Source organism: Periophthalmus magnuspinnatus, chromosome 23, assembly GCF_009829125.3.
Source record: "Periophthalmus magnuspinnatus isolate fPerMag1 chromosome 23, fPerMag1.2.pri, whole genome shotgun sequence".
In the NCBI taxonomy this organism is placed as follows: Eukaryota; Metazoa; Chordata; class Actinopteri; order Gobiiformes; family Gobiidae; genus Periophthalmus; species Periophthalmus magnuspinnatus.
Window position 1 is genome coordinate 7772819 of NC_047148.1, and position 16010 is coordinate 7788828.

Consider the following 16010-nt stretch of genomic DNA (forward strand, 5'->3'; position numbering starts at 1 on the left):
GACAATTGATTTGGTCAGAAATAAATGTTTTATGGTCTAACTGTCTGGTCGCCCTCTATTACACGCCTGGTTGCGATAACATGAGCCCTATGGTAATTAGTACTATCCCCTCCCCCCACGGGACATTTCCCAGCGCCTCCTGACCCGTTTCTGAGCGAAGAGGGGCGATTGTCAGACAGTCCCTAAAAAAGAAAACAGTCTATTGTTCACGAGCGGCGGTCGTTTTGCTCGGGACACACGCTGCAGTACCTCCTGTGGCTGTGCGCGGCGCTGCACACATGGCAGGCCGGGCTGGCTCCTCCGCTCGCGGCCTTCTCCTCTTTTTGTCTGAACACTGATCCCTGTACCGCTCGCTATACGGTGTGTGCGATAGCCTCCGAGCCGCGTCCTAACACACTGTCAAACCACTCCAAACCGATACAACCGCGAACAAAAGCTTTAATCGTGCACACTTTGCCATGGTGGACCGCTCGTGTTTGTGTCCGTGCGTGTGAACTCGCCTTGAGTCGGTTTGTAGCTCTCTGTGCATCAGTCTTTATTAGCGAACCCCAGCTGCCGCTCTCCGCGCTACCAGCTATTTCTTTAACTTTTTTAACACTCGGCTTCGCGAATGACTGAGCGCCGGCGGAGTATGGGATCCTTGGTGTCTTAAGAAGCGACCGAAGTGGACTTTAAGCGTTTTGGCGTGCATAAACAATGGCAAATTCGACGGGCAAAAATCTACTAGATCAGCGAAGGAAAAAACAGGCTTTCCTGGACGAGCTGCGGCAATTTCACCAAGCCAGAGGGTGAGATTTAGGCGGCTTTATTACTCAGAAATCCAACTTTAAATTACAATCACATGTCATGATAAGTAAGTTTGAAGTGTTAGCTAAATATATGCGTGATTATTTCTTGTGTTTTTATTACAGATCACCGTTTAAAAAGATTCCTGTCGTGGGTGGGAGAGAGCTGGACCTCGGTACTCTCTATGTTAGAGTCGTATCTTTAGGTGGCTTCGCAAAGGTGAGTGGGAACCAAAAGTGGGTTTTCTCAACACTTTGCAGCGTTTGAACACTTCTGATCCGTGCATCAACTCCGTGCAGACAACCCAGGACAAGTGTAAGCCTCTTGGAAAGCCTTAGTAGCTGGGTGCCTGGCCTTGTGCTAGTAGTTTGCCGTGTATCCCTATGCAATGTGTGGTGCTTGTGTTGTTGTGTGCGCTTTGAATTGAGAGGGAGCCTTCCTCGGGAGTCAGTCAGAGCGCAGTTGGAGCGACTGAAAATGAGCGGGCACATTTCACATCGATTATACGGACTCTGAAACGCCGCTTGACTTTACACCACTCGTTTTGGACAGAAAAAACCTCGTATCTCGTTTCTCGCTTTAGCCATCTTCCTCGGCTTCATGGCTTGCCACAAAATGTAGGCCTCGTATCGGGCCCATACAGTGAAGACAGTAAATGTCACCTAAACCTGCTCTAAAATGGAAAGAGAGTCGCCGCCAGCCAAAACGTGTACTTTTGTTGACATAGTTAGCTCCTGGTTGCTTGCTGTGCATTTTAGAGCCTAACCGAAAAGTTAGCTTGTTAGCTGTATTGCTAACTAGCCTCAACAGTAATGATAGTATCCTAAAGAGAGCCAGCCACTTTTACAGACCGATGTGTCAAAAACAAATAAGCCCAAATGACAAATGTACTCAATCCCGGTGCTATAAGGAGGCATTAAAGTCTATTTAAATGCATATCTTTAAAAGTTTAAACTATTTAAAGGCTAGCTTTGTATTTTAAAATAGGCATTTGAGCTACTTATTGTAGGCAGTAGTCTCAAAGTGGAGAGTTGACAGTGTGTGCACAGGTTGCAGTCTGGAGCAATTATAAACAAAACCACGCTCTCCTTTGAATGGGGCCAGAAGCATTGGAGTCTAAAACTGGCTCTTCGCTATTTTATTTTTAGCAAATTTGGACAAGGAATTTCTTATATTTTCTAATTCTTCACAAAAGATTCAAGATAAGTTAAGTTAATTGCTCTTCTAAAAACTTTAATTTACACGATTGCAAATCTAATACAATTTTAAAGTATATTTGAAAATTGTGTGGTCAATTAGTGTCGATCCTAAAACAAAAGTCTTCAGTTTGGTCGTCTTTGAACTGCTTCTACAAAATGATTAACTATTTCATGGATTCATCTGTTGCACAGATGATCATTTACATTGATAAAGTTGAGATTTACTACTTTTTGGTGACAAATTGTTCAAATTACAATATCAAGGGTGCACAAAACTTCAACTACCTTATATGCATTTGATGTTGTTCCTTTCTTTACCCAGGTCAGTATGTGTGCTGTTTATGTAATCCATTTTTAACTCTGTGAATTAATATATTGTATTTTGTAAAATAAGTAAGTGAAAGTTGATAGTTAAACCTGTAGCCTACAGCACATTGTTACTGTTCAGCTTCCACGTGTAGGCACATAGACTGAACTGGGAAATTTAACTTTTAATACCTTGATTATTCTTTTTTAACTACTGAAAGTGTTACACCAAAATTAAGTTTGTTAAATCAAGTTCGTTACATATGTTTAAATTTAAAAAAAAGTTTGGGGAAGCTGAAAGGACCAAGGACAAACTTTGTCTTGTATAGTTGCAAATATGGGTCTGTATAATAACTTCAGAAACTACTATCAGAGCAAGAGATACAGAGTTCACTCCTGAGTACAGATGCCTCATTGTGGCCTCTGTCTGAACCAACATTAGGAAAGCCCCTTATAAACCACATATTTTGAACAATTAATGGTGTCTTTTCAGTTTTGGATATCAGTTGTATGCCATTACCAGCTATGTGTGTCAGAAGATTATGCGCTGGAGTCGAGGCTAGTATTGTTACAGTTGTTGACATCACAAAATGAAAACTACAACTGTGATCAAATGCGTCACAAAAGAAGTGTAATAAATGTAGTGAAAAGTATACATACAAGATTTAAAAATACGAAATTGTAAATTGCAAACATGGTTTAGTGCCTGTCTTTGTTCCTGTCTCCTCCAAATTTAAACTCCTTAGATTCACTTACAGATAGCTTCTCATATGCATCTACTATAACCACATTCACAAAACGCCAATCCTATCCCTTTAACGGTTGGAGGAAGTTGTCGATAAGGAGCTGTTTGGTGCTTATTTGAGGGTGGCCAGTCAGATGCAGATAGTAGCACCAGTTAGACTGCGAAGCCATTTTTGCCTTTTTGCCTGTCAAATATTAACAACCACAATTCCTTTCTGTCCTCTAGGTTTCTGAGAAGAATCAATGGGGTGAACTGGGCGAGGAGTTTAATTTTCCACGGAGTTGTTCGAATGCAGCTTTTGCTTTAAAACAGTACTACCTTCGGTGAGTAGCCTTAACCGCTCTTTCCTCCTTTAGGTGGAAGCATGTGGGCAGTGTTTACAAATGTAGCGGGTTGTAGCGCTAGCCTCCTCTCTGCACTCTGCATCTGACCAGCTAGCTAGATGTTATCAAAGGAAGATTGTGACTTTGTGCTGCTTATCTTTCTCATGGCAAGGAATTTCATTTGATCTTGTTCTACTAATGCCATGGAGAAATATATCTAGGGAAGTACCAAATTATTATTTTTTATTTCTAAATGGAATAGTATATTTTCAAATTTGTTTAGTTTTGTTCACAGTGCACATGTAAAGCACATAACAGTAGCAATTAATGTAAAAGTAAAATATGAACCGCTAAACTAATGCACAAATCATAAGCATTTAAGAACATGGTTGTACTATAGACTTTAGAGGGCTAAACTGTGATTTATCTTTACCTAAACTTTGAGTTTTGTTTAAAATGTTTCCCATGGTAGTGAAAACAATTTGTTGTCAATGTTTGGGTCACATAATTAAAAACTGAATGCTATAATTTTCTTTGGCTCTATGAGAAGAACATTTTTTTTTACCCTGTTTGTTGTACTTCATACCTTTTGTCACCAATACCACCTGACAGTAATCCTGGTTTGAACAATCTCCTCTAGCCAAAGATTCATGTATTTGTCAATAGACTTGCACTGGTACAGTCTGCTATTGATAGTAGTAGCTTGCATAAAAGCGGTTACTTTGTGGTTTATGAGCTGCTCCATCACTGACACCTGCCTGCAGACAATAGAAAAGCACCTGCAACTAACTGATTCAAATGAACTGTGGCAGTGTAACTTGTTTTCTTCTAGAACTGAGAGGGCAATTCATTTATTAATTGCAACTAATCAATTACTGAAATAATCTCCAATTCATTTAGTTATTGAATAATTGTTATCCAGACTATACAGACTAATGCCATGCCTTGCACATATGCCATGTGCTGAGAGAAGAGGTTTTATTTCTTTCTAAACCTTTTTTTTTATCTTTTAAGTATACTCAATCAAGATGTCCTCAAGCAGAATCACTTCAGCTTTATCTGGATCAAATTTTGTTAAAAAATGAATTCAGTCCTTTTGTGATCCATACAACTAAGCAATCAGAAATAATCACTAATTGATTGCCGAAATAATTGTTAGTTGCAGTCCTATATTCATCTAAGGACAAGCTTGTAAAATACTTAAGTCTGTACTTTGTTGTCTGTATAGCACTTTGGTAAACTCTGTGATAGCACTTTGGTAAACTCTGTGGCTGTTTTTAAATGTGCTTTATAAATAAATGTGATCTGAGTCAGTACTAAACACTGAAATCTTCTAATTCTGAGAACAGGCTAGTTAGCATCTGTAAAGCATTTATAAATTTGCTATGATTCTTGCCAGATTTCTGAATTTAACTTCTTTGACAATTTTTTTGGACAGGGGTAAATCATTGAAAAATGTAACAAGTTGAATACATTCCACTTACTATAGCAATGTTTATCAAATACCTGATAAAGTTAACCTGGAGTAGTGAGTGGAGCAGTTTGCTGGATTTCACATCTAGCTGCCTCTATCAATGGCTTCTATAAAAAGATTACATCCTCCATGCTTCTAGACACACTTCATTCAATAGTGACAAGGGCTGACTCAGTTTCTCTCTTCGACTCAACCATTTTCACACTATAAACTTGTTGGTTAATAGCATTACATAGGTGAAATGCTGTTGCACTTGAGTTAGGATTTGTTTTGAAGTAGTGGTGACTCATATCAGGAGTTAATAATGTAATCTTGCATTTGAGTAGCCACCTGTTTTAGTGTGGTGGAGGCATTAGTAAAGAGCTTTATGTGAGTCTAATGCAAGTTGTGTAAGATTAGAGTCAAATATCAGTTATTTAAATTTATTTTGTTCTCTTTTTCTGGTAAATGTCAACAAGTTATAATTCATGAAACAATTCTGTAGTCCACACAACTTCACCAGAATTTTAATCATTGCTGTAAATGGTTTAGCCATTTTTGAATCACTTCCTTTTGTTGTAGCTTGATTAAAAAAAAAAATCCTCCTTCAGTTGTCAATGCACCAGCAGATGCCGGCCTAGTGCCCTCGTGTGTAGTTTTTGTATAGACAAATCCATGTCATGATGCTAACTTCTGCTTTGAAAATACATTATTATATTAAGCTATACACCAGGAAGGAAAAGTGAAAAGTGGTTTATTAAAAATATTGCTTTATGTAAGGCCTTTTTAAAGTGACCATTTGGCAATTCTGAATTTAAGTGTCAGATTTCTATACAGACATATTTGCAAACAGAATTGTATTGGAGACCTTTGCCAGCAGCAAATGTATAGTGCCATAGGTCAGACTTGTACAAAAGGCTTAGATGTGCTGCCTCAGTAGCAATGAATAGTATGGTCATAAGGAATAACTGAACTAGCAAAGTGACTCACAATAGTGCGATGTTTAAGGGATGGAAATTACTACATGTACACTTACGAATATTTTTATGTAGTTGGATTTAAGTCAAATTATTATAGTTCTGTATAGTTAAGTTTACTGTGTCAAAGCAATGTGAGGTTAAATAATTAAACTTGATTCAAAAAGGCTGTAGTTGTTTAGAGGCAACATTAGATTCTTCTTTCAAAAGTGTGTAGTTTTGATATATGGCATTGGCTCTTATTTCACACATTTAACTACATATTTAGTTTTATGAGTTGACTATGATGCTGTAGTAGTCAAAAATGTTAATAAGGCAATAATAATTCTACATTTGACCATCTTTTGAGTTTGGAAGTTTGTATTTTCTTATATGTGGTGGTTTCAGTTTAGCAAATAAACATGTTGGACCCAGTGGTATAAAGTCAGGTGCACATTAAAGAGCTCTGTGCTGTTGTGAGGAGATGATTTGATGTCTAGGAGGAGAGTGGGAGTGAGACAAAAGCAACAAGCACAGAAGTCAAAGAAGAGACATGCTTTTTAACAAGTGGATAAATTAGGTCGAATAATGTTCTTGTCTTAAGGATTTTGGCGTTGGCTTTCATGATTTTTCTTTTATTTTTAATGCGACCTGCTTTTTATTTACCAGTGCAGGTGCATTATACAAACAACAATGAACATAATGTACAGGATTTGTTCCCTATAGGGCCTTCTGCACATTGCATCTCTTTTTAAGATGGTGTTTGGTGAAGGAAAATGTTTTCACTTTGCAACCTGCAGATTTGCTACATTTTGCACACATTTACCTGTACCTTACAACAGGCTATAAGCAGTTGGTTACTAAAACATCATATTCTAAACATATATTTAATTGCTGATGGTATTGTTTCCTGTCAGTAGGTAGAGAATGTCACCTCTTTCTGTGTAGATAGAACCTATTATAGCCAAGCTTAATGCATATTTGCAGAGGTTAAATAACGCATTAATTCTAAGTAATACATGGACTTAAACTCACATTGGTCCTTGTTGTATATATAGAACTCATGTAAGGCAAGAGCAGTTAAAGTTGCACTATGTAACTTTTCTAGATGAGGATCTGCCACATGCGTGTCTCCTTGGAGATGAAATTCCTTAACCTGGAATGTTCCACAGTATGGCATGGACACAATCAGGTGATGTCACCAGGTTAAGTCACAGATCAGATGTTTGTAGAGGCAAGCCCATTCACAGTAGGAGTGTAAAATGCTTTGAAAAACATGCATTCTAGGCAATAAATGCAAGATGGATGAGTAATCAAAGCAAAGTATGGAGACCAGCAGGTTTCAGGCCCCACACCAGAAAAGTTAAACAGTTTAGAAAGCATTTAAAAAGGTGCACCGTTTCTGTCTAGTGAAGATAAACGCTATTGATTCAAGTGGACATTTTATTTACTGTCTGACAGCTGATCTCTTACACACACAAATCAGCCACTGAATAAATAATAAGACCTCTTTGTTACCTTTTGTATGTGTTATTGTCTAGCTGCAGGTGTCAAAACTAAGGTCCCATTGAACCTCTGCTGCCTTATACGCAAATTCCACTCACAGCCAAGCCCCATATTTTACTGTCTATTACTATTACACAGATTTCAGACTTGGTGTATGCTGCCTTCTGCTGTTCAAAAACTACTGCCAATCGTTTTCTTCCTCCATACACTGTTCAGTCTTCTGTGCTGTGTTTCTGTTACTCTTGTTTTATCAGATTCACAAGTTTGGTAGCAGCACTGAAAGTACAAATTGGGTTACAACATGTTCTGCGGCTCGTGACTCCCATTTAAAATTACAATTGGCAGGACCTCAAATATTGGCGAGGGCTGAAGAAGTCTTCTTGTGAATTTGAGCATGACATACTCTGGGAGGTCAAAAGTTTAGCAGCTCCTCAGTGTGTGGAGAGTTGTATTGAAATATTAGCACTTGTGCTTTAGGCAAAGACCCAAAATAGAATAGAAGGTGAGTGTTACTTCAAATCTTGTTTATCCATAAATAATGGGCAAATCAGGTTAGTCTTAAAATGATAAATTCAAGCATTTGTTTCAATCATTGGAAAATCTCAGCTTTCATTTTTTAAAGTGGTATATTTAGTTATTGTCAAATGTTGAAAACACAAAGTGTATCCAACACAGCTTTAATTGCTGCCAATTTCTACAAGCTATGTAACTATTCCCAAAAATCTTTTTGAAGCAGTAACTGAACCACCAGTCCCACAGTTAGTGGGTGACCACTGGCAGGGCTTATGTGAGGGCAAGGGTACACTCACAGCATGGTTAGACTTGGGTGAGTTGATGACACCAATTGGGTGAGTAATGCACGATGCAGGTGTGCAACAAAACTAAACTTTGTTGTAGTGTTCTTTGTTAGCCTGAATAATCATTTGAATTTGTTTATTTTTGTCTTGTCAGATTTGCTATTGATTTGATTTGCGAGTACCCAGGGCAACCCCATGCAATGCTCAGTTTGCTGCCAAAATCTTTGTCATTATTTATCACCAAGGGCAATTCATTTGTAGCTTCTCAGCCATGCATTCATTCAGTCATCAAAAACTTAAAAAGACAAGTCAATAAGAAAGAGGGGGAGATGAGATCTGTCATATATTCAAGGAATGGCCATCTATTAGACAGTGTGGATAAAAGTAATTTCATTGAGGACTTCATTGTTTGATCATGGTCTCATCACAATTTTATGATTATTCACGATAGCTGATTCTTTGCAAAATAAACAAAAACATGTCAAATCTGATACTGTGACATCCTTAGTCAGGATTATGTAGTTGACAGATAAACCTACTCTTTGCAGAGAGTGGCAGAACTTCAGTATGAGACTACCATACTTTCAGTTAACTACTATATCTACTACTACTATGCCAGCACTTAGAACAAATACAAATAGAGTATTTACTTGCTTACTTACTTTAGTTCACCTATAGTCTCCTGCTTGCTTTATCCCAGTGATCTTGTCTATTGTAGAGTGCATGTCCTTATGTTCACGCTCTCAGGGGGTACTTGTAGTGAGTGGTGTCCGATTGTAAGAGGTTAACGTGATCCTCTCTAAACAGCTAAATGGCCTTTGAAGCCTAAACGTGTTTTTGTCGCCTGCATAGCCTTTATTCTGTTAATTTAGCAACAGGTTTTATTTTAACACATTTCACTTTGCTCTGCTTTTAGTTTGTCACCTCTTTAATTATTTTGCCACTGGATCTTTGTAAGTCTAGCACCTTTCGTATTTCTTTTTTGTTTAAGCACATCTGGGTAAATGTTTTTTCCTTCTCCTGGTTCCTACTTTTAATGCTTATGAACCGTCTTTTTAGGTGGTTTGCGGTGACCCCGTTACGTACCACATTTCTAGACACCTCAGAGTGCATGTCTGAAAGTGGCACAGGAGTTAGAAATGTGTAATTTGGTTGTAATGGTTGTCATTTTTTTCAGTTTTTCTGTGCTAAACAATAACATGTGCAGCCTATGATTTTACATTTTGTCCGTTGTAAACCGCAGTATCTAGGAAGGTTAATAATGCTAATATAGAAAAGGGTCCATTAACTTCCTGTTCAAAACGACAGAACTGATTGACCTTTCTTTGTAGCAAGCTGCAGATTTCATATATATATGTATATATATTATATATATATGTATATATATTATATATATATATATATATATATATATATATATATATATATATATATATATATATATATATATATATATATATATATATATATATAATTTATATTTTGTTTTTTCCTATTCACAGTGCTAGTCAAAACTGCTTACCGGTATATTGTAATTTCTTTAGTTTCACGCAAAACATTCCATGTTCTAAGGTTTAAAATGTAAAATTTAAAGTAATGTGACCTGCCTTGGAACATTGGCTGTTTCTGATAGCCTAATCTACCTCCCTCAGATCAGCTCTGGACTTGACACTGTGCCTTGAACAGTTTTGTAGTTTTTACAGTGGGTGAAAATGCCAAAAAGATGTTTTTAATGAAAGACTGTAGGAATGGGGAACAGAATTGAAGACAGGTGCATACACACACAAGCCACAGCAAATTTATACGCACTGAGTTTTTAAAATCAAGCAGATGGGTTAAAAGGAAGAGGCGATGTTCATGCTAGTAGTTGTGACTACATTTGGATGAGCTCAAGGGGGGTTTGCTAGCTTTCTGTGGAAAGTTGGTGCTTTTACGTTTCTATTAATCATGGTTGACAGTGTTTGGAAATTTCATTCTTTGCTATTCTTAATATAAATTAATGACTTGTATTTCAAAGAGCTGACTGCGGCTAAAAAGTACTGTTCCATCTTGATTCAAGGTTACCGTTAACATTGTTGCTGCAGAGTTGTTTTAAATAACTTATTATATTCATATTTCTAGTCATGCGACAATAAGTGCATGAAACACAGGCCTCTTAAAGCGTATCCTGTTTTCTGTGCTCAAAAAAAATATTTTTTTAGGATATAAAAACTCATGTGTTTAACCTGTGAGTCAATCTAAACGTGAGTGAAGAGATACTAATGTTTTAGTCACAGTTACAGAGTCAGGTATATGATTCATCAACATGCATTGTTCGAGATCTCCTTAAGAGACTCAAATATTGTATCAATATTAAGTCATTTATTTTTGTGCTTTCGAAAACATGCGTTGCTAAATTGGCAATATTATCACCAACAAAACAGTATGACTGTTGCTACACCATACAAGTGAATAATGATACAGCAGTCACCACTGTTTCATTGAATGAAAGCACAAACCCACAGACGAGAGTGAGACAAGCGTGGTATGAATGAATAGTACATGACATTCTTCTGACCTTTGCCTCTCTGTTAAGTAATGAGTAAAAATCCCTGGCATCATTCCACAGAACGGTGCATCAGGTAATTATTCCCCATATATTTCCTAGGACCCACTGAACGTTTTAACCTGCACAATTGCAATTGAATCAAAATTGCTATTTGCCATCTACAAAAGGCTACAAATATGCAGGTGGTAGAACGGCCTCTCCAAACAACCAAAGTTTTATGGGAGCCTGCTAACTAGGCCTGCCACGATAACCAATTTTGAAGCACGATATACTGCTACAGAGGAATATCACAAATGATAATACTGAAACTACTTTATATCACTGACAATAAAAAAGCAGGATAATTCCAGTAAACATTTTTTTAAACACAGTATCATTAAAAAGCATGAGCAACAAATAAAAAGCCGAATGAACTAATAATTAGTTCTGGATGTTACTTTTTCATCTCTCTACAGCTCATATCTTACCATATTACAGAAAAAGCAGAAATCTCCCCACTACTGCGCATATATGTGCATGATAAATACTGAGCCCCAAAATACATTGTTCCAGCTGTCACATATTGAATAAGTCAATAGAGTAATTATCATGACAAGCCTGCTCCTAACCCTGTAGTTTAGATCTCTACAAACAAGAGCTGAAACATACGAGAGTACTCTTTTAGTCAATATTTCAGTTCTCTAGCTGTTTATAAAGAGGGAAACCTGTTGCATATACAATGGCCACTACAAAAACATGCACCCCTGATCAAATTTGTGGCGAAATCGGGTGTGTTGAGACCTGTTAACATTAAGGTGGGATTGGACAAATTTCAGCATCTGGAACCATCATCCTCCCAGTTGTTTTTATGTTTTATTTTCCTTTCCAGACTGATTCAAAATGTATTCAGAACACTTAATTTTATTGCCATTAACAATATATTTTACAGCATTAATATTGTCTTTCCATTCAATCGTGCCATCTTCAGCAGAGGGCACAATAGGCTGGTCCCTGTCCTAATGAATGTTCCCTGGTGGTGTTGGGCAGCTGGCTCTGTTTAAATCCCTCAGACACTTGTTCTGCTTTGTTTGGGAGCAGTGGGACGACTTCCATGTGCTTGTCCTCGTCCAGCAGGGGGCAACGGTCTCCCACAGTCTGGCAGTGCAGGCGGCCACAAAAACGGATGAGTGAGGTGTATAGGCAAGAACAGTGACTTAAACGAACTGTATTTTAAACTACTTTTGTAATGTATTAAAATGGGCACATAAAGACAATACACTGAGGAAATGGGTTCTAGACAATTAAATTAAACTAGATATAACTGGCACCAAAACTGATATTGGAGAATTAACTTTTATGTTAATCTCACCATCTTTACACTGTACAGCTGTGATGCAAGTGGATGCACTTGAAAATACTGATTTTAAAGTTATGTGAAAAATGTAATCATGGAAATCAGTTACTACGCCTATTAAAAGCCAATATGTATCTACAGTAATTTTGTAGGTAGGGATGTAAGCATTATTTGGTTAGTCAAGAATTGTGATTTGTCAAGTCACAATATACTCGTAAGAGCTAAAAAATTATGGTAATTTCAAAATATTTCAAATATTGTGTTGTTTCTTCTGAGAATAATAATAAATTACTTTTACTTATATATATATATATATATATATATATGTGTGTGTGTGTGTGTGTGTGTGTGTGTACACATATATATATATATATATATATATGTGTGTATATATATATATATATATATATATATATATATATGTGTGTGTGTGTGTATATACACACACACACCTATTCAGAGATCCTTTTGTCCTAATGTTCAACTGTGGTATTTAATCATGGACTGGTTGAGCTCTATAGTCCCTGGTTTAGTCCCAAAGTCTATTGGAGATCATTGTTAGCAATTACATGTGCCTAGAAAAGGCTACAAACCACGTCTGTTTGAAAAGACAACCATTCAGTTCCTCTCTCTAAACTACATTTCATTTCCTTCTGCCCTGGGACTTGTCTGAGAGTCTTTTGTGTATCTGAGCTCCACACGTGTCACGAGTTTGGCCGTTTGCAGCTGTGTCTTCCCCCCACCCCCCTCCGTCCTTCTATCTCTCCTCCCTCTCCTTTTCCCTCTTTCTGTGCACTTGTTGTAACATATGGGGCAGGGGAAGCCGGAGATTTGCCTCAGCTTGTATTGTGTGCGTGTTAGCTGGCCCAGAACAGGAGGAGGCTGGTGTTTGGTGGTGCCTTTTATGAAAATGGGGAAATGCAGCTGTGTGTAGTGGCTTATCCTTAGAAACTGCACAATGTGATGTTATAACCTTCAATAAAATTACATGGCTGCTTCTAGTCCTAGTGTATACAGTATCTTCTCTTTGGCAGATTTTTAGAATGTTTTCTTTGAAAGCAAATCTGTGCAAACCTGAATACTAGCTATGACTATATAAATCATTGCACACTTTATTAATGGTGCAATTAAAATATTCAAAGCTGATGGTGATTAAACCAAATAATATTTCTTTTAAAGTTGCACAATGTAACTTTTCTGTTAGAGCATCCATCACCTTCTACTATTGTTATTGAATTACATGAAATCTTTGCTGGAGCTTTTTGGATTATGTGTTTTTATTGCTCTAAGAATGGTAAGAAGGGCATTTTCAGCAATGTTCATGGAGAAAAACAAAGTGAACTCCACCAGAAAAGCTGCATGCTGCACCTTTTATAGAGTACAATGTATAGTGTGTAATTATAAAAATCTAATATCCTACCAATAACGGCAAAGTTGGCATTTACAGCGTAGCATGTGTGTGAAATGGCAGAACGTGTGAAATTGTTCAATGAGGCTGGAAAATGGATGCATGTTTGGGTTTGTGACATTTTTCAGTTGTGCTGACGTTGTGATATTCATAGATTAGATATGACTTCTTCTAAAGCCCTTCTCTAACTCCAAGACTCCCTGTGCAGACTGGACACTCCTCTGTTTCTCTTCTGTCTTTTCGTCCCCCTCTCCCCTCTTTTGTCACCCCCACTCTTTCTCCTGTTCCCTTTCCTCCATCTCTCACCCCTTCGTCCACACTCCCCCCCTTGCACACATGGTGAGCAGGTTGAATATTTTTAGTCGGTTGTGTGGAGGGTGTCATAGCAGCAGCAGAAGCAGAGCGGGGATTACCTCCTCGTCAGTGGATCTTCATTCAGACTCTGGCTCTGAATGAGTCACAGCTCCGAGCTCACATGCTGTAGTGAGAGTGTGAGGAGGCTTATTGCAGCCTACTTTTGTCTGGCACATACAACCATACAACGCAAGTTAACTATTCTTCTGCCTAACTAACTATCTGCTTCTGTCTGCAGGTATTTGGAAAAGTACGAGAAAGTTCATCATTTTGGCGAAGATGATGATGAATCGCAGCCGGGAAATCCCAAAAATTCTCTTCCACTTGGTGCAATCCCAAACTCCTACAACTACCAGCAACACGTCGTATCAGGTATACACGGCCTTTCTGTTTACCTCTGTCACTCTTGACAGATAGTTGCTCCAGACAGTTGGTTTCAAGTAGGGATGCACAATATAAACTGTATCAGAAGAAGTATAAGACCACATAGTCTAGTATCTGCCCATGGACCACTATGGAACCTATCTGGATGACTGAGAGATAACATGGATGTAAGGCCACATGGTAATATAAAAAGTACTATGATTTCATGTTGAAATTGACATTCTTTTGTCGAAACAAAGAATGTTTTTAAAATTATCATGCTAGCCAAATCAGTATTGCGTCTATTCCAGAGCATTGAAATAAAGTTTGAAATGTTAGTATCTTGACAACACTACTGCATAGTAATGATAGAAATTGCACAAATAAATCCCAAACAGTTTATTTGTAATGTTCAGTTTGCCCACATGATGTCGCAAAAACTATAAATGGAGACCTCTTAAAGTTGTGGTTTGCTCAGTGTTAGTTATAAACCACACGCTTTACCACATTTGTTTCAACTTTATCAAAACATTTCTACTTTGTCTTTTGTCAGAATAAAAGAGTGACTTGCTAGCTTATACCACCAGAGGGCTTTTAGCATTCTGCCCTCTTCATTTTGTACTGCATATTTTATAACTTGATGACTCATTATATTCAGTTTATGTTAAGTGTTGCTTCATCCAAGGCTGTAAAGTGTTTGGAGAACTTAGAATGTTTCCTTTTTGGATACAAAATCTAGAAGCCATCGCCATCCAATGGTAGCTTATTTGTCTTTCCGTTCTCTATAAATTCATTAAATGCACCACTTTGAACTGCTAATTGTTTCATTGTTGCTAGGTTTCACATCTCAAGAGGTGGCTGTATTTTTAATGTATTGATAATCAGACCCAATTATGAACTGTGTGCCACAGCAGAGCTCACACACAATAATGACTATTGTTGTTTTATAATGAAAATGAAAATCCTTTGTGCACTACCCACTCTACAGTAAAAAAAAATCCAGGCAAATTAATAGTTACAGTCCGCAGTGGATCGCTATGTAACAAGATTTAACAGAAACATATAATCAGTATTTCTGTGCTTTCAAATAAGTGGCCACTCAAATAAGTGGACTACTTGAATTGTAAAGGCAACAGCGTGACCTCAGTTTAATGGGTAAACTGACTCTGTAGAATTACTTTTGACTGAGCAAAGAAAAGTTAGTATTTTGGCGTGTGCATGATTTTAAACATGTCTGTCGGTTTTGCAATGCTAATCCCACAGATAACTTGGATATAAGGTACCAGATCTTTGTAGAAATTTCTTTATCCCCTGTATAAATATACTGGAAAAGCAGCTCTTTGGGTCAAAATGAGAGTGCTGTGTGCTGCTTGCACAAATCGCGTGTTTTATTGTTTGACAACTAGGAATTGCAAGTATGCAAGGAATGAGTTAGGAAAATGAGGAATAGCTTCAGGGCTATGCAAATTCCTTTAATTCCTGATCTCTTGTTTCTCATTAATATCTCAGGTCTAAATGAAATTGATAATGCGATGGGGAGTAGACTTGTGTTATGGCAAAACAAGCAACAGCATTCACTCATTGACTGTTTGTTATTGAAATGAGCTAGGTAGCATTTTTCATTGCTCTTATTCCCGGTATTGTACCTAACCAACCAATCAATTTCAAATCAAGTATTCCAAAGATTTCTTTGTACAAAATGTAATAAGTGTGGTGGTGCTGTGGACAGTTGTATTTTCAACTTTGTAGACAATACAATACAGCATTATGCCAGTATCTTCATTTTGATTTGGGCTGTTTCAGCTGCTCAGTAACATCATTTAATGCATACTCCACTCCTCTTGACTTTGGGATTAGAGCTATTTTAATTATACTAAACCAATCATAGCAGTCGACCCACCCAGAGACAAACTCCATTTAAGCTGACACACAT

General features: G+C 37.5%; 1 protein-coding gene across 1 annotated transcript in view; it reads left to right on the forward strand.

The window, feature by feature from the left end:
* Positions 1-225: 225 nt before the first annotated feature.
* arid2 (AT rich interactive domain 2 (ARID, RFX-like)) overlaps positions 226-16010 on the forward strand; it is a 34042-nt gene continuing 18257 nt past the window's right edge. The window contains exons 1-4 of the mRNA XM_033988953.2: positions 226-788; positions 912-1005; positions 3262-3359; positions 13953-14086. Coding sequence (XP_033844844.1) covers positions 697-788; positions 912-1005; positions 3262-3359; positions 13953-14086 — 418 coding nt within the window. The 5' untranslated portion in view covers positions 226-696. The remainder of the gene's footprint in view (positions 789-911; positions 1006-3261; positions 3360-13952; positions 14087-16010) is intronic.